At 37.8% G+C, this 22,296-nt stretch overlaps 2 protein-coding genes across 6 annotated transcripts in view; both read left to right on the top strand.

Moving 5' to 3' along the window:
- HSF5 (heat shock transcription factor 5) overlaps positions 1-10,379 on the top strand; it is a 68,388-nt gene extending 58,009 nt beyond the window's left edge. The window contains exon 6 of the mRNA XM_003817378.6: positions 7,706-10,379. Coding sequence (XP_003817426.3) covers positions 7,706-7,776 — 71 coding nt within the window. The 3' untranslated portion in view covers positions 7,777-10,379. The remainder of the gene's footprint in view (positions 1-7,705) is intronic.
- A 2,416-nt stretch (positions 10,380-12,795) lies between these two features.
- Positions 12,796-22,296, top strand: part of RNF43 (ring finger protein 43) — a 63,446-nt gene continuing 53,945 nt past the window's right edge. For 3 of the 5 annotated variants that reach the window (XM_063598781.1, XM_008970569.4, XM_063598780.1), the window contains exon 1: positions 12,796-14,822. In XM_063598781.1, the coding sequence (XP_063454851.1) occupies positions 14,571-14,822 (252 nt within the window). In that variant the 5' untranslated portion in view covers positions 12,796-14,570. The remainder of the gene's footprint in view (positions 14,823-22,296) is intronic. The other 2 variants (XM_008970571.5, XM_055101616.2) reach the window with 1 other exon arrangement.

Here is a 22,296-nt window from a genome sequence, read left to right as displayed (position 1 = left end):
CGCCACTGTGTTCCAGCCTGGGAGACAGAATGAGTGAGACTCCATCTGAAAAAACAAAACAAAACAAAACAAAAACAGTAAAAAAAACAAAGATAATGCTCTACCAGATTTCTAGGTATTTCTTAATCCAATGAGGTTGACAAAGTCAACCATAACTATGAATTTTGTATTTATAGCCATTTCCTGCTTTCCCCTCCTTTTTGTCTGGTCATTTCAAATTGACAGGAAAATATACCTTTTTTTTTTAAGGTAAAATTAACATAGAATTAAACATTTAATTTTTTTTTTTTTTGGACGGAGTCTTGCTTTGTTGCCCAGGCTGGAGTGCAGTGGTGTGATCTCGGCTCACTGCAACCTCCACCTCCTGGGCTCAAGTGATTCTCCTGCCTCAGCCTCCCAAGCAGCTGGGATTACAGGCGCCCGCCACCATGCCCGGCTGATTTTGTATTTTTAGTAGAGATCAGGTTTCACCATGTTGGCCAGGCTGGTCTCAAACTCCTGACCTCAGGTGATCCATCCACTTCGGCCTCCCCAAAGTGTTGGGATTACAGGTGTGAGCCACCACGCCTGGCCAAACATTTAATTTTTTAGTTTTTATTTTTTTAGACAGGGTCTTGCTCTGTCCCCCAAGCTGGGGTGCAGTGGTGTGATCTTGGCTCACTGCAACCTCTGCCTGCTGGGCTCAAGCAATCCTCCTGCCTCAGCCTCCTGAGACTACAGGCATGGGCCACCATGCCTCGCTATAAGTTAAACATTTTAAAGTGTACGATTAAGTGGCATATAGTACATTCATAATGATATACAACCTCCACCTCTATTTAGTTCCAAAACATTTTCAGCACCCCAAAAGAAAAACCCATAACCATTAAACAGTTGTTCCATATTCCCACCTTTCCCCAGCCCCTGGCAACTACCAATCTGTTTTCTGTCTCTATGGATTTACTTATTCTGAATGTTTTATATAAATGAAATAATGCAATATGTGTGTGACATTTGTGTCTAACTTATTTTACTAAGCATAATGTTTTCTAAGGTTCATCCACATTGTAGCATGTAAATCAGTACTTCATTTCTTATTATGGCTGAATAATGTTATGTTATATATATATACCACAATTTGTTTATCCATTTATTAACTGATGGGCATTTGGGCTTTTTCTATGTTTCGCCTATTGTGAATAGTGCTATGAACATGCATATACGAGTATTTGTTTTAGTAACTGTTTTTGGTTCTTCGGGGTCTATACCTAGAAGTGGAATTGCCAGGTCATATGGTAATTCCATGTTTAACTTTTTGAGGAACTGTTAAACTATTTTCCATAATGGCTGAACTGTTTTACACTTCTGCCAGCAATGCACAAGGGTTCCAGTTTCTCTATATCCTCGCTAACACTTGGTATTTTCCTTTTTAAAAAATTATTATTAGAGCCATCCTTGTGTTGTGAGGTGTACTTCGTTGTGGTTTTTTATTTTTTTCTGAGACAGAGTCTCACTCTGTTGCCCAGGCTGGAGTACAGGTGGCGTGATCTCGGCTCACTGCAAGCTCCGCCTCCCGGGTTCATGCCATTCTCCTGCCTCAGCTTTCCGAGTAGCTGGGACTACAGGCGCCCGCCACCACACCTGGCTAATTTTTTGTACTTTTAGTAGAGGCAGGGTTTCACTGTGTTAGCCAGGATGGGCTCGATCTCCTGACCTCGTGATCTGCCCACCTCGGCCTCCCAAAGTGTTGGGATTACAGACGTGAGCCACCGTGCCTGGCCTTCATTGTGGTTTTGATTTGCATTCCCCTAATGACTAATCCTTTCATGAGCTCGTTTGCCATTTTTATATCTTCTTTGGAGAAAATATGTTGTTTTGAGAACTATAATAACAATATTCAACTTGATGAAATCTTTTTCCTGTTTTCCTTAAATTTATCTTGATTGTACCCATAGCGTGTGCTATTAGAAGAGGAGTTAGTAAACTAAGCCCTGCGGATCAAATCTGGTTTGCTGACAGTTTTTATATGGCCTACATGCTAAGCATGGTTTTTACATTTTTTAATTGTTGGAGGAAAAAATCAAAAGAATATTTCATGATACATGAAAATTATGTGAAATTCAGATTTCAATGTCCATAAAGTTTTATTGGAACATACAGTCACAGCTGTGCATTTATGTGTTGTCTTTGACTGCTGTCGTGCTACAATAGCAGAATTGAGCAATTGCCATAGGGCCCATATGGGCCATAAAGCCTAAAATATTTATTATCTGACTCTTTACAGGAAAAACTTTGCCAACCTTGTATTAGATGTTCTTGTTCCTTGTTCTTAGCTTCTGATATTTTTGCAGCCCTGATCATTGATGGGCAGAGAAGCCCTTAGGAGAGTGAGGAGGCAGCCCTTGTGGGGAGAGCTCAAAATGGAATAGCATTCAGTTTAGTTCTCATAGATGACCAAATGTTTTTTATCTTGATAGATACTAAATTTCAAGTTAAAATATTAATGATAGGAACCAAATAAAAAATTTCTAAAATATCATTTAAATTTCATCTGTCATTATCATTAAGAGTATCTCTCATCAATAATGTTCCAACTCTTAAAATACATTATTTATGATGAATATAAGAGAATCTCATGAAATCCTCCTCTAAAGACTCCTTTGGCCCCCAAATTCTGAAATGCTATAATTCTAACATTAACTGTTGGAATATCGTTATGTTGCTCAATATCACATTGAACAGGAGCATCTTATATTGCAGAACTTATCAGTGCCCTTCCGTAACTAAATTATAAAAATTTAAAAACTAAATTAAAATTTTCTTTAACCTGTGTAAGAAAGGACATCTTCTCACACTTGAAGCTTTATTTGACATTTTTATTTTTATTTTGTTTTATTTTGAGATAGTGTCTCTGTTGCTTAGTCTGAGTGCAGTGGTGTGATCAGCTCACTGCAGCCTTGACCTCCTGGGCTCAAGCTATCCTCCTGCCTCAGCCTCCTGAGTAGCTGGGACTATAGCCACATGCCACCACACTCAGCTAATTTATTTTTGTATTTATTTTTATTTTTTTATAGAGACAGGGTTTCACCATGTTGCCTAGGCTGGTCTCAAACTTCTGGATGCAAGCGATCTACCCTCCTCAGCCTCCCAAAGTGCTAGGACTCTAGGTGTGAGCCACCGCACCTGGCCAACATTTTTTTTTCATAAGAGACTTCGAATTGATTAGGTGTCCAAATTGTAGTGATTTCAGTGATGTGTATTTTGTTAGGGAGGAGGTTATTCATTACAGCCACTGGCATGCTTTGTGTAGCTCTTTTGAGTACATGCTGACTTAAGGAAATACCTTTTAAATAAAAAATACCAAGAGGTAAAGAATATTAGACTGAACCATGCTCTTCTGATTTCTGCAATGGTATTACCCTAAACCAAATGTACCCAAATATTAATCTCATTGTGGGAACTACACTCTGATAGGATGTTTAGTTTTACAGTCAAAGGAAACTGAATGTTTAAGAGCAAAGTTCAATTCATTCCTGAAGAAAATACTTCCCATTTTATAGCTATTGGATTATGGATGAGATTTTATTAAGGTAATAGCCCCAAAACCCTAGAGGATGCTCTTGGTAGGAATGATCATTCCCAAACAAGTAGATGCAATGCTCTTGTCTCTTGGGGCCTTTCACCTCTCAAGCCTGTGATTCCCAAATACTTATCTTCTCTGATGAATATGCAAGTTTATCTTTTGAGTGAAGGCATATAAACCTCTAGCAACACCAAGCTAGTCTATGTCTTTTTGTATTTTTATTGATTTCTGTACTCCTTAGCTCCTTGATTGGCAACTTTGTTAATGAAGGAAGCTTGCTTTAATAAAATTATGTTTAGATGCTTGTTATTAGAAGCTGTGTGCCAAATGCTACTTTAAAGCCCAATTATTAAAATTCAGTGGGTTTGTTACTACTGTTCTTCAGTCTGCCTCCCCATTTGAGATCTGTAGTTGCTTTAACAGTCATTTCCTTTGTCCTTATCAATAATTACTACTCTGCTTTCAAAGTAGGGTTACAACTGGGTCTATTCATATTCCAAAATCTTATTTTAGTATTTTCTACCACCATATGGCCTATCCTTTATGGAGCTGGTATGTCTCTATAGGTTTAGAAAATGATCATAGTTAGGTGTTATTCTTTTTGGTCAGCTTTCAAAAATCCTGATGCCTAGGTTGCATTCCACACCAATTAAATTAAATTAGAATGTCTGAGGGTGGGAGGGGCCCCAAGCATCAGTAATTTTTAAAAAGTCCCAGGTGATTCCAATATGCAGCAAGGTTTGGAAACCATTGGCTTTACTCATTAGCCAAATGGCTTAGAGGCTCTTCCTCCTAGTTATCTACTAACTACTCAGGATTAATTACATGACCTTAACACAATGCATTTAGCTACTTGAAAAAGAGATGTTATGTAAATGTATTACTGTTATCATTATTATAATTATTACTTAAACTTCAGAGAAGCCATTTTATGGTAAAATGTGCATAACATAAAAGTTACCATTTTAACCTGTTTTTTTTTTTTTTTTTTTTTTTTTGAGATAGAGGTCTTACTATGTTGCCCAGGCTGGAGTGCAGTGGCTATTCACAGATGCAATCATAGCACACTGCAGCCTCAAGTAATTCTCCTGCTTCAGCCTCCCAGGTAGCTAGGACTACAGGTGTGCATCACCATACCTGGCGCATTGTAATTTTTTTTTTTTTTTTTTTGAGGTGGAGTTTCACTCTTGTTTCCCAGGCTGGAGTGCAATGATGCAATCTTGGCTCACTGCAACTTCCGCCTCCCAGATGCAAGCGATTTTCCGATTCTCCTGCCTCAGCCTCCCGAGTAGCTGGGATTACAGGCATGTGCCACCACGCCCAGCTGATTTTGTATTTTTAGTAGAGATGGGGTTTCACCATGTTGGTCAGGCTGGTCTCGAACTCCTGACCTTGGCTGAGCTGCCCGCCTCAGCCTCCCAAAATGCTGGGATTACAGGCGTGAGCCACCGCACCCAGCCTCATTGTAACCATTTTTAAGTATACAGTTCAGTGGCATGAAATACACTCACATTTGTATTTCATGTGAATACAACCATCACTACCATTCATCTACAGAACTCCTTTCCTCTTCCCAAACGGAAACTCCGTACCTATTAAACAACAGCCCTTGGCACCTACCATTCTATTTTTTGTCTCTGAATTTGACTATTCCAGCTACCTCATATAAATGGAATCATATAGTATTTGTCTTTTGTCTTTTTGTGATTAGTTTATTTCATTTATCCTAATGCCTATTGTTGTAGCATGTGCCAGAATTTCCTCCATTTTGTTTGTTTGTTTGTTTTTTTGAGACAGGGTTTTGCTCTGTCACCCACACTGGAGTGCAGTGGTGCCATCATAGCTCACTGAAGCCTTGAATTCCTGGGCTCAAGCAATCCTTCTGCCTCAGCCTTCTGAGTAGCTGGGTCTACAGGCATGTGCCACCACTCCTGGCTTTCTTCCTCCTTTTTTTTTTTTTTTGAGACGGAGTCTGGCTCTGTTGCCCAGGCTGGAGTGCAGTGGCTCCATTTCGGCTCACTGCAACCTCCATCTCCCGGGTTCAAACAATTCTCCTGCCTCAGCCTCCCTGGTGGCTGGAACTACAGGCGCCTGCCACCATGCCCGACTAATTTTTTGTATTTTTAGTAGAGATGGGGTTTCACCGTATTAGCCAGGATGGTCTTGATCTCCTGACCTTGTGATCTGCCTGCCTCGGCCTCCCAAACTGCTAGGATTACAGGCATGAGTCACCACTCCTGGTCCTGCTTTATTCCTTTTTAAGGCTAAATAACATTCCGTTATATGTGTATACCACATTTTGTTTATCCATTCATCTGTTGATGGATACTAGGATTTCTTCTCCCTTTTGCCTATTGTGAATAATACTGCTGATTATACTGCTGTGATCATGGGTGTATGAGAAACTCATTTTAAGTGATAAACTGATAAACTCTCCTTCCACAAAATACTTATGTGGATAAATTACTTGTTCTATATGGCTAGGTTGTAGTTCACCAGATGAGTAAGCACCTACCCCTGGTGACTAGTCTGTCTTTTACAAAATATGGCAAAAATTAGGTACTATTTCAAATGCTTTCTAGATTTTCTACCAAGTGGTAGTAGAATTCCATTTTATTTGAATCAGCTATCCTGCTCGGGCTGTGGATCAATCCTGTAGAGGCTGTGTTCCAAAAATGTAGCAACAAAAGTCTTTGTATGTTGAGAATGAAATAAAGGGTTTGTGCTGTATACTTTAACTCACAAATGCTAAAGCAAAGTTGTAAACTTCAAAACCAACCTAAAAATGCTCCCTGGGCTGGGCGCAGTGGCTCACGCCTGTAATCCTAGCACTTTGGGAGGCCGAGGCGGGCAGATCACGAGGTCAGGAGTTTGAGACCAGTCTGGCCAACATAGTGAAACCCCATCTCTACTAAAGATATAAAAAATTAGCCAGGTATGGTGGTGTGCGCCTGTAATCCCAGCTACTTGGGAGGCTGAGGCAGGAGAATCGCATGAACCCGGGAGGCGGAGGTTGCTATGAGCTGAGATTGCACTCCAGCGCGGGTGACAGTGTGAGACTCTGTCTCAAAAAAAAAAAAAAAAAAAAAGCTCCCGGTCATGTTGCTCTAGAAGTTGTAAGCACATTAGCTTGAAGCTAGAAGCCACTTTAAGATCCTTTTATTGCTGCCTGTGTTCCTCTGATAGACGTTTTAGCTCAACTTCTACACATGGTCTTAGCTTTTTTGTATTACAGAACCTAGTACCTAATTTGCATTTTTACTTCTTTCATTCTTAATGAACCACTGTGTGAGGACATGCTTTCTTTTTTATGGACAGTTCAGCTAGGTGTTTTTACAAGAATTCAGCTGTGTTAGTCAATAAGTGGGAATTTTATAGAGTCAATCAACTTTGGAAAAATGGTGATTACTTATTTTAACATTGTTTTTTCTGAAGGCATTGCCTTTTCATGTTCCCACAACCCACCCACCTACTCTTACAGCATGAAGGAAATGAATTTTTATTTGTATGTGTATATTCACTTTGATCCCTTTGACACTTTTCCTTACTTTTTCACTTACAATAAAAGGCAATTGAAGGCCAGGCACTGTGGCTCACGCCTGTCATCCCAGCACTTTGGGAGGCCAAGGTGTGTGGATCACTTGAGGTTAGGAGTTCGAGACCAGCCTGGCCAACATGCTGAAACCCCGTCTCCACTAAAAATATAAAAATTAGCCGTGCGTGGTGGTGCATGCCTGTAATCCTAGCTACTTGGGAGGCTGAGGCAGGATAATCACTTGAACCCAGGAGGCAGAGGTTGCAGCGAGCCGAGATTGTGCCACCGTACTCCAGCCTGGACGATAAGAGCAAAACTCCGTCTCAAAAAAAAAAAAAAAAAAAGGCAACTGAGGTGAAAAGAGTCTTGGCCATACTACTGAAAAGGAGGGACACTAAAATTTGTTGGTCTCTTTGGGTTACAACTGGGCTGCATCAGTGTGCTTTAGAGTTACAGGAATATCCCGAAATTAAGAATCTGATGGGACTATACAATTTTAGAGCCAGTTCTACAGGTGAGACATAGACAACTTGTTCTGCTTGTCTGAAAACTTGTCTATAGAACTCTACAGAGAGGCTAAGAGGGAGTAAACTATCCTTTCTTTCTAGATCTTCATCTGCTGGTGGACGTGGCCTGCAAGCAGGAGCGCTTTCCAAAGGAGGAAGAATTAAAAGAGTGAGGAATGGATGACAAATGTGACATTGTGCACTAGCTGTAGCTGGAGGCAGACTAGCCTTGCACATGACAAACTGTTGGGATTTTTTCAGTTCTGTTAAGGAAAAAAAAGTATTTTTTGTTTCGTTAATTGAGAATTTTGTTAATTGAGAATTGGGAATTTGAATGTACTACAGTGGTTCAGTTCAGATGATCTGCCTTGACAAACTACTGAACATCTAGCAGCCACGTTTTTTGGCTGCCCAGATCCCTTTTAAATGAAAAGTTCTGACCTTCTGTTATAGTCAAGGAGCATCTAAAAACTGCTCCATCTATGGTACTAAGAATAATCTGTGTGTGTGCTGATTTGTTGTCTTGCCACTCAAACTGTAGTCAGCACAACTTTAGTGGGGAATTCAGTCTCTCTGATTCAAGTCACAGTGTGATCCTTTTAGAGGAGATCGTGTGAGAAACAAAGGCATGTGAGGTCACCAGCATCACAGGTCTAAATGCATCAGGAATTCCAGGGAAGAAACTCTGGAGAAGAGCTAATTTTCTAAGTGATTAACCAGGAAATTCTTTTACTTCCTAACCCAGCATTCTGTTTTAAGAGCAAGGCATCCAGACTTGGACCATCTATCACACTTAACAGCCCCTGATTCTTTTATATTAATGGAAGCATTCTTCTATTTTCATATCTTTCTTTAATTTTAATGATACATTATCATAAATGGTAAAAAGATTTTATTAATATATCACTTATTTAAATGTCTTTAAAGAAAGTATTTAACTTGTTTAATATAATTGTATTTATAAATGCTGATAGATTTAAAGGTTTTAAAGTTTTATATTTTTATTATTGCAGGATAGAAGGATAAAGGATGCATGTGTAGTATTTTTATTTTGAAGGGAAAATGTACAATGTGTGAACAAAAACATTAAGAGATTTAATATACTATTTTCTTATTTTAGATTTTTACATTCAATAAGTATAAATTCTCATCTATATAAGGTATTGTGTGCAAATTTGGGAAAAAACTGATTAGCAGCCATTTAGCAGAAGCTATGCCTCTGATTTTTAAAGAATGGTTTCAATCTGGTTTAAGCTTCTGAGAGAATTTTGGATAATGGGATAGATGGTAACATTTTTTTCTTATCCCTGTTATAGGATTCTAGATTTGTGCAGTAGGACTGTGGGACTGTGTTTTAGGAGAGAAGGATATCTTGGATGTCCAGTTTCTGTGGTTAATCCCTTACTTGCTTATCCAGTGACAGCAAGAAACTTTCTGATTTAAAGTCTTTCAATTGACCAAAACTTTCTTATTGGATTCCGTTTCAGTTCTCCTATTAAGCACTGCAGAAACGAAAGGAAAGCCTAGGAATATGAAACTAATTAAAAAGGCACTTGGTGATATGACATAGTATTATGCTAGCCGTTGTGGATGTAACAGTTCATTTCTTATACTGCATTGTGCCTTCCCAGTGATGTCAAACCCTAGAAATATTACAGAGATCTACTTTTCTGGAAAAGGGTGAGCTCTGTATTGATCTGCAGTGACTCTGTTTAGATATTAAAGTAGGTTCTGAAAAGCGACCTGTGTGGTCCCTCTGATTAGACTAGTTAATGTGTATGTGATGGGCATTTATTTATCTTTATTAGCAAGGTTTAAAAGAGCAAATTATCAAGACACCTGTATCTTTTGGCCAGACTATATAATATTTTGTCAGAGTATGTGAAGAGGAGACCCAATTTCCAAATGAAGGAACTTTGCTTTTTCTCTGTCATGTTGAAGAGCTAATATACTGTGTAGATTTTCCCCTAAATATGGCTTTCTTAGCTTTATAGATGTTGAGATAATATCTTTTGAGGAACACATGTCAAGCAGGAACCTTGGCATAGATTTGGTTTCAGTTGTTTTAAGGCTTAATTAATGAAATGCCTTAATCAGCTTTCCAAACATTTTTATATATGAATACAGCAGACCAAGGAGCTGGATCTCCTGCTATCCTTACACGCCTTGTATCTATCAACTAAAGCTGTCATTAATGACTTGGGCAAAATGGCAAGAGGTATAATAAAGTCTTCCTGTGAATTAGCCAGTAGGGTCTGACACAACTAGTCAACTAACAAGGTTCCTGACTAGTACCTCAGTATTTCAGCACCTTAAGCACTGATAAATTTCAATCAGTCAACAATAAAATGAGTGTTCCAACTAGACTTGTTGTCTTGCTTGTTCTTACTGTTTGTCGATTAATAGAAAATTCAATAATTATGACAGTTAATAGTATAATTCAAATGAGATTTACTTTATTTTTCAAATAATCTGAATTTTAAAAGTTTTTTTTTCATTTGTACTTGAATAGCAATGGAATTTTTTAAATGCCATTAGGGATAAGGACAATTCTTAGACATGTTTTACAGAAACCTACATTTTTGGAAAAGGATGAATGATCTTTGATAAATTTAATCAATCCAGAGGTGAAAGTAGATCCTGAAGGATGATCTGTCTCATGTATAAGACTAGCTAGTAGATGTCATTGAGACTTAGGCATTTCATTACAATAGTGATGGCATCTTTATGACATCTCTAGGAAAATGTAGTAGTATATCAACCCTAGAGGGTAACTCCAAAACTTTGAAGCTGAAGAATAATTGCTCTTGCAATTCTGGTGATCTAAAACAGTGAACTAAGCTACATAGAGCTGTTTGGCTTGATCTTGAGTTTCTCCAAGTCTCCAGGTTCATGATGCATATCATCATCATTTCCAAATCTCAGAGTTTCCTCAAGAGAGGGCAACCACATTTGTAACTGTCTTCTTTCTGTCAATTAAGTGTGTGTATTAGTTACTAGGGCTAGGTCTTTTCATTCCTTTGCACGTTTTAAGCAGGAATAGATGAGGCAAAGCCCATTTGTAGGTTATTTTTTAGTTTAACTATGTTAAATTAAACTATGTTGGTCAGGCTGGTCTCAAATTCCCGACCTCGTGATCCACCCACCTTGGTCAACCAAAGTGCTGGGATTATAGGCGTGAGTCACCACGCCTGGCCCAACAAAAAATTTTTTTAAATTTGCAGGGTGTTGGCCAGGCACAGTGGCTCACGCCTGTAATCCCAGCACTTTGGGAGACCGAGGCGGGTGGATCACAAGGTCAGGAGATCGAGACCATCCTGGCTAACACGGTGAAACCCCGTTTCTACTAAAAATACAAAAAATTAGCTGGGCGTGGTGGCGGGCGCCTGTAGTCCCAGCTACTCGGGAGGCTGAGGCAGGAGAATGGCGTGAACCGGGAGGCGGAGCTTGCAGTGAGCCGAGATAGCGCCACTGCACTCCAGCCTGGGCAACAGAGCGGGACTCCGTCTCAAAAAAAAAAAAAAAATTTGCAGGGTGTGGTGGGATGCACCTGTGATCCCAGCTACTCTGGAGGCTGAGGTGGGAGGCCATGAAGGTCAAGGCTGCAGTGAGCCATGATGGCACAACTGTGCTCCAGCGTGGGTAACACAAGACCCTGTCTCAAACAACAAAAATAAACAAAAAATTTATTTTCGAATTTGTCTTTGATCTAGGTTAGTTATTAGATCTGAAATTCTGAAACTACTGTCATAAACCTTATCTACAGGGGAAACAATGTTGAAGGTCAATAGGCTACTCGTCCTTTTTGCTTTCAGAGGCATTATGTCATTTAATCTTTACAACAGACCTATCGTAATTATTATCATCAGCATTTTACAGATGATCAGAGATTCGTTTTTACATGAGGTAAGAAACACATAAAATTTACTATCATAACAATTTTTAAGTGTACAGTTCACTAGATTTAACTATATCCACATTGTTGTTCATTTGTATAATTTTGAAAGTTTATGGCAGCGGTTCAGAAATAAAATGTCTCACCACAGTCAAATATAATCTGGTAATTTGAAACTTCAAATGTTATAAATGTATTAGAAACTGTTGTATTATTTCTAATGGCAAGGTAGTAATAAGGATTATAGTTCATGAATGTGGTAATTAGCCAGAAATTCATTTTCTTTTTGCCTATGCTCTTCTCATTAATCATATTTTACCCTTTGGCTTGTATTTATGACATGGACTTATTTGGAGTCTTACATTGAAGGCATAGGTCTGATCTCCCAAAGATTGAAAAGGACCTCCCAAAGGACCTCCCAGAGATTGAAAAGAAAATAACAGTTGGATTCCAGACATCTGACATCAACCTGATTTGAAAGTTCCATATAGGCACAGTTTAGACAGCTACTGAATTTAAATTAGTAAGAGCTGAAGAAAAGCTAAACATAAAATGGACAGAGCCCTTCCCAGGGTAGCAGACATAAGCAGCAATAAATCAGTAAGTACTAAAACACAGGATCACTTTATTCTGGCTTTCTGCCATTTATAGACACTCAAACTTGGAATGAGCAGAAATCCTTTTGAACTTATATTTGCAAAACCTTGTGTCCATTCTTTTATCTTCCGGATTACCTTTATTTTTTTCTGTTTATTTCCTCATACCATCATCTATGCTCTGTTGGGTGCAGAGTCTGCTTAGATATCTTTGAGTGGCCCTGATTTGCATGTGGTAGCTTGCTTACCCAGAGAAAGGTACTCGGGATCGAATTGGATGCAGTTTAGCTGTGGCTCAATAGAGGGAGTAGAGGAGCTGAGGGAGGGGAGAGAGCGAAAGAACGTGTCTGGTTAAGTAAGTGTTGTGTGTGAGCACCAGGAGGAGGGGGGCAGGGTGGGGGGTGGTTGCCTCTAGCAGCTCCACCCTCACTTTGTCAGCAGGTAGAGAGCGTGATTGCAGTCCCAGGGGAGGGAGTCAGAGCTAGAACACCAATTACAAACCACAGGCTTCCTGCTCTAGGGAGTTGATCCAGAATTGTCTTTCTGAAAGGAAGCACTCGGAATCCTTCCGAACTTTCCAAGTCCATCCATGATTCAGAGATACTGCCTTCTCTCTCTGGGATTTTATGTGTTTCTGATAGTGAATTGTTGATGTATTTGCTACTTTGCTTCTTTTCTCTTTCAAGACTTGATCATTTTATATGCTGTTTGGAGAAAAAAAGAACTTTTGTTAGCAAGGAGGTTTCAGAAATGATTTTGGATTTTCTGTAAGTGTTTAATTTAGTTCTTGGGGACAGCATCTCTCATCCCGGAGTAAATTTCTGCCTTTGACCTGCATGGATTATTTTTTCAGGCTGCGGAATTTCTCGGCACCTACCTGTAGTATGGGGCACTTGGTTTGGTTGCAGAGTAAGAAGGTGGAAGAATGAGCTGTACTTGGTTAAGCAGTTGAAACCTTTTTTGAGCAGGATCTGTAAAAGCATAATTGAATTTGTTTCACCCCCGTGGATTCCAGTGGGCCCGACAGCGCAACAGGTTTGCAGATTTCTTTTGAAATTCCCTTTTCCCCCCTCCCTCTGCCTCAGCAAAAGAAAAGAATCCATATAACAGGTTCATGTTCAATTGTTTGGCTTTTCAGCACTTATTCTGAAGACTTCATAGTATTTTTAAACTTGACCTTGGAACACAGAGGGCTTTGTGGGTGAGGTGTATTTATATTTACTTAAGGGTGCACATTTTAAAAATCTTATTCTGTGTTTGTACAAAGACGCAAATTTTCATAGTGCCTAGAAATAGCACAGATCTATTCTACTCAAGATTATTTGTATTTTTTCAGGGTATTCTACCTAGAGCCTGTGGTTAATCGCCTCCCTGCTCCCCCTACCTTTTATTCCCTACCCCCTCAGGGAATTTGGATACATGTGAGGAATAGTCCTTTGTTTTTCTTATGAACCTAGAAAATTACAGATCATAAAATCTGGATATTAAAGTAGTTTCCAAAAGCATCTCATGGGAAATCAAAGTGCTCGGCATTTCCGAGCTGGAGAATAAAATCAAGAATCCTTAAGAGAGAAAAGAAAATGGAGATGGAAATATGAATTTTAACTGGGAAAAATAATTGGAAAGCTAACCTTTTCAAATACTCTAATTATGAAAGTTGGAAAAGGTTGTGATGCTCAGGATTATCCTGTAATGTGTGAAGATACATAAATTAGCACCTAATTTATAGGCAAATTTTGGTAAAACACAAAAAATTATGGTATGTCTAAGTTCATGAAAAGTATGTAAATGCAGTGGGCCTAGAAACCTGGCCACACTGAAATACAGTTTAATGTGGAAACTTTTCTAAATACATATTGTAGCATCTTTGGACATCAACGTGTGGCCTGAAATTTTTATTATTGTTCCCTCTTCTCCTCCATTAAAAAAAAAAAATCTCCTTGTGGTATTTAGTCATTTACCATTGACACATATTATGGCTTAAAAATGGCCATCCCTTCCTTTTCTGAGCTGGAGTTCTTCACGCTCACCTTTGATACATGGCCTTAGCTGTTTACTTTGCCTTGTTTTGTTCATGAACATTGGGTTTAGTGCCTGGCAACTTGATGCATATGGAAGAGCATTGCCAAGTGATCTGACATAATACAAATTCACGAAGTGACATTCAATCACAAGCAAAGTTGGAAATTCCAAAGAGAAGTGGTGAGATCTTTACTAGTCACAGTGAAGATGGGAGAAAATGACATACCTGCAGCAGATGTGGGCTGAAAATATCCTCTTCTCTGCCCAATCAGGAATGCTACCTGTTTTTGGGAATAAACTTTAGAGAAAGGAAGGGCCAAAACTACGACTTGGCTTTCTGAAACGGAAGCATAAATGTTCTTTTCCTCCATTTGTCTGGATCTGAGAACCTGCATTTGGTATTAGCTAGTGGAAGCAGTATGTATGGTTGAAGTGCATTGCTGCAGCTGGTAGCATGAGTGGTGGCCACCAGCTGCAGCTGGCTGCCCTCTGGCCCTGCCTGCTGATGGCTACCCTGCAGGCAGGCTTTGGACGCACAGGACTGGTACTGGCAGCAGCGGTGGAGTCTGAAAGATCAGCAGAACAGAAAGCTATTATCAGAGTGATCCCCTTGAAAATGGACCCCACAGGAAAACTGAATCTCACTTTGGAAGGTGTGTTTGCTGGTGTTGCTGAAATAACTCCAGCAGAAGGAAAATTAATGCAGGCAAGTATAACTTTATTATATTTCACTTTCCATCTGTTTGAAATATGCCTTTCTTCTTTTGTCTCCCAAATGAAATACCATACACGGGCTTCTACTGCTTAGCTTTCTATTTCATAGAAAGAGTAGATACTGCCTTATTGGCATTCTAAATTTAGCAAATTATTATTTTATACTCTGGAGGAAATACATAAATCCTATATTTTAGAAGATTATCTGCTTATTTTAAACTGGTGTTGCATAACTACTTAGATACACATAATAATACCTTTTTTTCAAGTGATATATTCTGGGCACTAATTTTTGATAGATGAAATATATGAGCTTATATTTAATTGATGTGAGGATTGTATTTTACATCCTGTTTAAATTGAAGTAAGCACTAAGAAGGTTGATTTTAATGGTCAGCAGCACCTGAAATTCTGGAATGCCCTTGGAGCATATTTGATTACTGTGTCACTTAAAATTCAGTCAAGCTTGAATGCTATGGCTGGCCTTACACCACGTGTGGCACCCTATTGCTAAGCCCAAAATGGAGAGGACTGGATTACAAAATGGACACAAGGTGTAAACCTGCCTCCTGATCACTTTGGCCTTGTCCACACATAATTTTATCATTTTCAGGAATTTAAATTTAACATGTTTTTTACTGATCCGCCAAGTTTTTCAGACACAGTTTCTTAGGCTTTCACGCTGTGAATTTTGCCTGTAACTCATTCATACATGGCCTATTCTTTATGTGGTGAATTTATGAAATGACTGGGGGCACAGCATTTCATAGACCAATTGCTCATTCCCCATAGTAAAGACAGAGCCTAGAGGTCTATACCTTTTTAATGGGCATTCCATTGTCTTACTCCATAAAATGATGTTGCTTATTGATTGAAATTTATCATGTAAAAGAACACTTCTTGCTGTAGCTACTGGACACAGGTTAAAATATTCTTAAGTGTGATCCATCTTAGCATCCAAACTCAAATTTTAATTTTGTGGTATGAACAGACTATGAACAGAACCAATTTATTGTATGAATTTTAATTTTTGTCTACTTAAAGAAGATAGGAAAATTTAACAGATTATAGAACTTATTCCCAAACATGTATTCTTTAATATATGGTTTAGTGGTTATTCATTATCACTTCTTAGGCAATATTTTGAAGCTGGGATAAATGAAGTGAAGGAGAATTAGGTGAAAATGGAAGGCTTTGCTATTTAGAAAAATAGGAAAGAAGAGTATATCTGGAAAAATGGCATAAGATTTTTTTGAATAAGATAATTTGGATTCTAAAATGGAATTAGGAATACTTAAAAGCTGAACTCATAAATCATCTTGAATACTATGGCAATTGGAAAGGAAACTTCCTTCCTGGCCTTGCCTAGTTAATACCCTGAAGCATGAATTGTGTGCTCCATTTTAGTTTTTACCGTAAGTAATTTTGCTAGTCATATTTTGATATCACTGAAGTTTTTGAGAGCCATACGTGCCTTATTGATAACCTGTGATAGCATGTTCAGTGGGCTAATTATGTGTTCCATAAAATAATGTATTCTTTTAAGTTTTAATCTTATTATCATAAAGCTCTACATAAAGTTTGTGTTTTCATAAAGGAAAAAGTAAACAAACAGCACCAGTTGGCATTCTCTTTGCCATTCATTATTTTATCAATCTTTATCATGTCTTCTATTGTTCTATCCTTTTTCTCACTCTGGCAAATCTTACCAATCTATTTTGTTTTTTAAACTATTAACTTTGATCCTATCATTATACATTAAGTATTGCTTTTACTTTGTGAAGAGGGAATTTCATCATAACTTAGCAAAGACTTTCAGGCTTTACAGTGGATAGTTTTATGTCATTGGCAATTTTTAGTCGTCTCCTTTCTGTCCACATATGCTTCGTTTAGGTCTTTAAATAAATTTTTTCACTAGCTTAGTATTCATTTCTGGATACTTTCCATATTGGTTTCGGTTTATTGTCTGTTAATCAATTTTTAATCTACAACAGTTATTAAAGTTTTTCAACAGCCTCTTGTGAGAAACTTTTTTAAAAAACAAGCTTCTGAATTATATATATGGTTTTCTTTATCCATTCTTTGATTAATTCTTTCAAAGAACTCTAGTGTGTTAGGGACACATGGTTTACACTTCTGGAATCCATGCTGTTTGTTCCTTATCAGATTACACTGCAACTCAGGTTTACTCAACTGTGGTTAGCCAAGCCTTCCATTTAACTGAAGTTCTGTTTATATCTTCTAGAGATGTGCTTTGCTGAACTTTAGCTTTCTCAATGGAGAGCTGTACCCTGGTGTCAGAAATCTAAAAGTAGTCTTCTCTTCGGTTTTGAGGAATTCTGGATAATTCTGTGAATCCTTCTACCTACGAATTGTTGTAGTTACCTGTTAAGATTATTTGTCTCCAAAGATTGCAGTCAAATCTTTTTAAACTTGAGGATGCTATGTACCAAAAAATGTACAGTTATGAGAACAGTGATTTAAAAAAAAAAAACCATGTTGTTATTTCTGGAATTCTGAGATAATTTCTGAAAATCAGACATGTCTTTACATTTTGCTCAATTAATTCAGTGTATAGACAATTTCATAAGGACCAAACTGACTGAATTTTCATTTGTATTATGATTTTAATTTTTTCTTAGACAAAAGGAGACCCCCCCCTTGACAATGTGCCCCCAATTTGTTGAATAGTAAAATAGACCATAGAATTGCCTCTAAAAGAATTTTGTCTCAACTTTATCTGATGGCTGTATGTATAAGGGCATTAAAAGTCAAGTTTTGATGATTTTTGTTCTGATTCTTATCTCTCAGTCTTTGTGCTTAGGTTTCTCCTTGCCAATAGTAATGATTCGTTTTACAAGGTATGTTCAAAATTATAAATTGTAATATTCTTCTAAAAGCACTAGAAGAAAGTCAAAATAGAAGAGGAAATGGTGTTGCCTTTGCCCTTCTATTTCTCAAGTCCTCTCTTTTCCATTTCAGAACATCTCATTTTAGTCCTGTCCAAATTTTATTATTTTCCCCAAGAGTTGCTTCTTTATATTACTGTATCATTCCAACTCTTTTTGCAGGTTTGTCATTGTCTTTAAAGTATCTAATTCTTAGGTTTCCCCTATATTTGCCAAAATATTTGTCTCTTCCTCTTCTCTGATTTCCTTCCACTCTTTTATTTTTCTTTTGTTTTCCACTGAATTTGTATATTTAGGATTACCTTCCACTGCTATTCTGGATTGGTATTTTAATAGCCATCAAAAATCTAGGTCAAGGAAACTTTTCAGATCTCCTAATTACCTGGCGGTGACTGATAAAAAGGACTAAAAGATAGTGATTACTTCTTACTGTTTTTATTCACATTGGAATATATTCTTTCTCTCCTGGTTTATACCATTGTAGAAGGAAAAGTGTTGGAGCTGATTCATTGTCTAATTTCCGGTTTTCTGGTTTGGTTACCTCTTATCAATGTTTGTTTCTTTTATTTCAAGCAATATTATTGCCACCACTTCTAAAAATGATTACAGTCATATTTTATTTCTCAATCCTGTTTATCATTTATAAATATTATTTCAAGGGACAACTCAAAATTAATCTTTCTTCTCAGAGCAAAAGAGTAAGAGGATCTTAGTGTAGCACAAAGAGGTCACCAATTCTCTATCACACTCTTCCTGCTCAGCTGGTTATCCTGGATTTTCTTAGACTCCAGGATAAAGTTATGATCAAGATTAAAATGTATTCCCCTGAGGCTTCAGACCTACAATGGGAGCAGCAGTAGTTTAGCACTTGGCCAGTAGCAGTGAGCACCTCCTGGAGAAATTCCCCTTTGCACAATGTCTCTGCTTGCCTCTTAATTTTATCTGTTAGTCAACACATAGTTATCCCATCTTTGCATTTTTACATTATTTGTAGGCAGGGCCTGAAACTTTAAGTTTTTGGCCAAAGCTAGAGAGACAGTCCTATATTGCAAACTATAGTTGACAAAGTGTCTAAACTGTGACTCGGGGGGCTTGACTTTTAGTTCTACACACAGAAGAATATGCTGACACTAAATATTAATAGTTGTGTGATTTGGGACAAAATAGTTTTTACCTTTCTAGGCTTCAGATTCCCAGGCTGTGAAGTTGAGGAATTAAAATACAATATTGCCAAACTTGTGCTATTTACATGCACTTTACATGTATTAGCTCACTGAATTCTCATAATAACTTTATGAGAGAAGAAATTCAGTACCTTTATTTTTTACATTTTACAGATAAGGAAACTGAGGATTAAAATGTTAATATCTGTCAAAGTATTAACTATTATTATCTAGTAAGTGGTGTTGCTGGAACTTGAACTGCAGAGCCCATGCTTTTCCAGCTCTAAAATTCTGTATATGTAAGAATGCCACAGATGAAGAGAATATCAGTATAGGCTTTGTATAAAAAATTTATTTCCAGAGTAGAAAGGAATGAAAGTGATGAGTACCATTATCTGAGATTGATCCAGAATGCATCATATCCTGCTACCTTCTAATAATCTCTATATTTCTTCTATTTCTCTCATTTTGTGTTTCATTTGCAAAGATACTAGTAAATCACAATGTCTGTTTACTCAGTATCTCCCTTATAATGTAACATATTTCATCACCTTTCTCTTCATTTTAAAAGTCTAGGTTAAGTTATCTAATATAGGAACCTGAAATAATAAACACTGACATAGCATGCATTTAACTGGCATTGCTCAAGTTAGAGTTCCTTCTATGAAGAAATTTTGAAATAGAAATTTTGTGATTTTGTTTTGATGCCAGCCTTTAAAAGAAGTACAGAGTAGATATTCAAAGTATGATCAACTCTGTTACTTATGTAAATGAAGGTGCAGAAAATCCAATTAATTAATTACTGACTTTGGAATGTAGTCAGGAGTACACCATCAGACACAGTTCCTCTGTGCGCACAAACATTCTTAGGTGCTTGTCTCCTGTGATCCCAGCTCAGAGCCTTCCTGACATGGCTTTTAGAGTCTTCTATTCTAGACTTGGCCTTGTTGTTAGAAGCCTGGCACCCAGAGAAGAGAAGGAAGCTGCAGAATATTTTTAATGATAATTTTTCAAGTTAAGAAGATATCTCTTTTATAAGTTATCATCAAACAGATTTATATATATCACAGTTCTGTACTTCAACAAAAATTTGTATCCAACAAAAATTTGTAAGTTCAGCTTCGTACATATCTGGTTAATAGGAGGTAATGAATGAAATATGTCCCTGGCTATTGCTCCCATCAGGCTATTTAGTGTTCATTTGGCAGACTCTCGGTTGGTGGGGGGCGGGGCTGGGGGGGTAGGTACTTCCTTGGGTTTTGTGTTATAGTAAAGTGTGTATGTATATATGTGTGTGTGTTGTAATTATCCCAAAACTAGCCATAATTTACTTTACTTTTTTTGTTTCTTTGTATTTTGAGATAGGGTCTTGTTCTGTCTTCCAGGCTGGAGGGCAGTGGCACAGACACGGCTCACTGCAGCCTCAACCTCCTAGTCTCAAGCGATCTGCCCACTTCAGCTCCCCCAGGTAGCTGGGACCACAAGCACGGGGCACCATGCCCCGCTAATTTTTCAATTTTTTGTAGAGACAGGGTTTTGCCATGCTGTCTGCAGTATTAAAGGTATTCCCGGGCCAGGTGTGGTGGCTCATGCCTGTAATCCCAGCACCGTGAGAGGCTAAGGTGGGAGGATCACTTGAGCCCAGGAGTTGGAGACCAGTCTGGGCAACATAGTGAGACCGTCTAAGAAACAAGGTATTCCTGGAGATCATGGTTTTGCTTTTGGTTTTTGTTTTATTAAAAAGCCTTTACATTTTGTTCATTGGAAAGAGTTTATTGGATTTTTTTAATATTTTTTTCCCTTTTATCCCTTTCAAATTGCTAATTACAGTAGATTTTTAAAAATGTTATAGATGAGTAATATCCTGTTAGGAACCAGAATTGGTAGCAGGATATTGTTAGAGAAGGCTGTGAGAATGATATTCCATTAACTTTATGTAGAAATTTTCTTCCAAGAAGCTTAAAATGATTCACAATACCTGGAGCCACGTAAGAACAGGTGATATTAACTCCATTTTACATAAAAGGAAATATATTGGGAAAGAGAAAGAAAGTAAATCATCTAAGAACAAAGTTGCACAGAGACTGAGCCAGTCTGGTTTGCAGGAGATAGGAGAGTAATCAATTTTTAAGGAATCTGAAGATGTGGATTCCTCAGGGGTCAGTTCTACTGAGTGGAAATCCTAAAGGTCTTTTCCTATTTCCCCGAGGACTCATATTCTCCTTTCCTGCTTTATTTTTCTTTACAGAATTATTGACGTGGCATGCTGTAATGTTTCAGTTTTGTAGTTGTCTATCTCCCCACCGTGGAATATGAGTTCTGTGAAAGCAAGGATTTTTGTCTCCTTTGTTCAAAGCTGTATCCCTGAGAATGGCACCTAAGTATACTTACTCCTTGGGCATGGTGGGTACTCAGTAAATATTTATTAATGAATATAATGAATATTGTGGTACTGAGTAACTCTGATGGCTGGGAGATCACTCTAGAATAAAACATGCTTATCACGTTTTTAAAGTATGTTATAAGGTGGATTATTTTGAGTGTGTGTGGCTTGATATAGCAGGCTATGTTCCTTTACTCTTCTGACTTACCAACAGCCTCGTGTGTTATTATTTCAAAATCATAAATATGGCTGTAATCAGTATGTTTAAGGTGCTCACACAGGATTTTTAAATTTTTTCTTTAGTTTGATAGCTTAAACCTTGCTGTTCAGGATATTCTGGTTTTCCAAGAATGATTTATTCAGGTCCTGATTTTAAACCTTTGATTTTAGGATATTAGCGTGCATCCAAAGGACCTTACCTTCTTAGTACTTAAATTTGTGATTACCAGTTCTGGTTTTTAGATACCCTAAAGCACAGTTTTTAATCTTGTTTGTGTGTGCCACAGGCCCCTTTGAGAATGTGATCATCGTTATTGACCATAGGCACAAAATACACACAAATACTTAACATACACAATTTTGCATAAAATCTCAGTGAGTTGACTCTCTAAGACATATCTAGAGATCTAAGGACTCCAGATGAAAAGCAACTATCCTAACATAACTCCAATTATTTCAAGAAATTAAACCAAATTCTCAAAACAAATTTACCTTCAGTTTACTTAATTTGAAAAGTACTTGTATGTATTACTTAAAGTCAGACAGACAACAATATTGTGATGCAGTTATAAGAAAGTGGCCTGACCTTAGGTGAAGGAACTCCAGAAGTAAAAATTGATGTCTGACAAAGATCTTCTTATGTGTAGTAAATGAATTCTGCTCTCCAAATATGAAGTGAAACTGCATCAATTCAAGAAATGCTTACAATCCCTTCAGCATGGTGGTTCCGCTGAAAGGCCCTTAAGAATAACGGATATTTTACTCACATGTTTTGAGATTAGTAGAACCGTC

Source organism: Pan paniscus, chromosome 19 (assembly GCF_029289425.2).
Source record: "Pan paniscus chromosome 19, NHGRI_mPanPan1-v2.0_pri, whole genome shotgun sequence".
In the NCBI taxonomy this organism is placed as follows: domain Eukaryota; kingdom Metazoa; phylum Chordata; class Mammalia; order Primates; family Hominidae; genus Pan; species Pan paniscus.
This window is presented reverse-complemented; position numbering and strand designations above follow the sequence as displayed.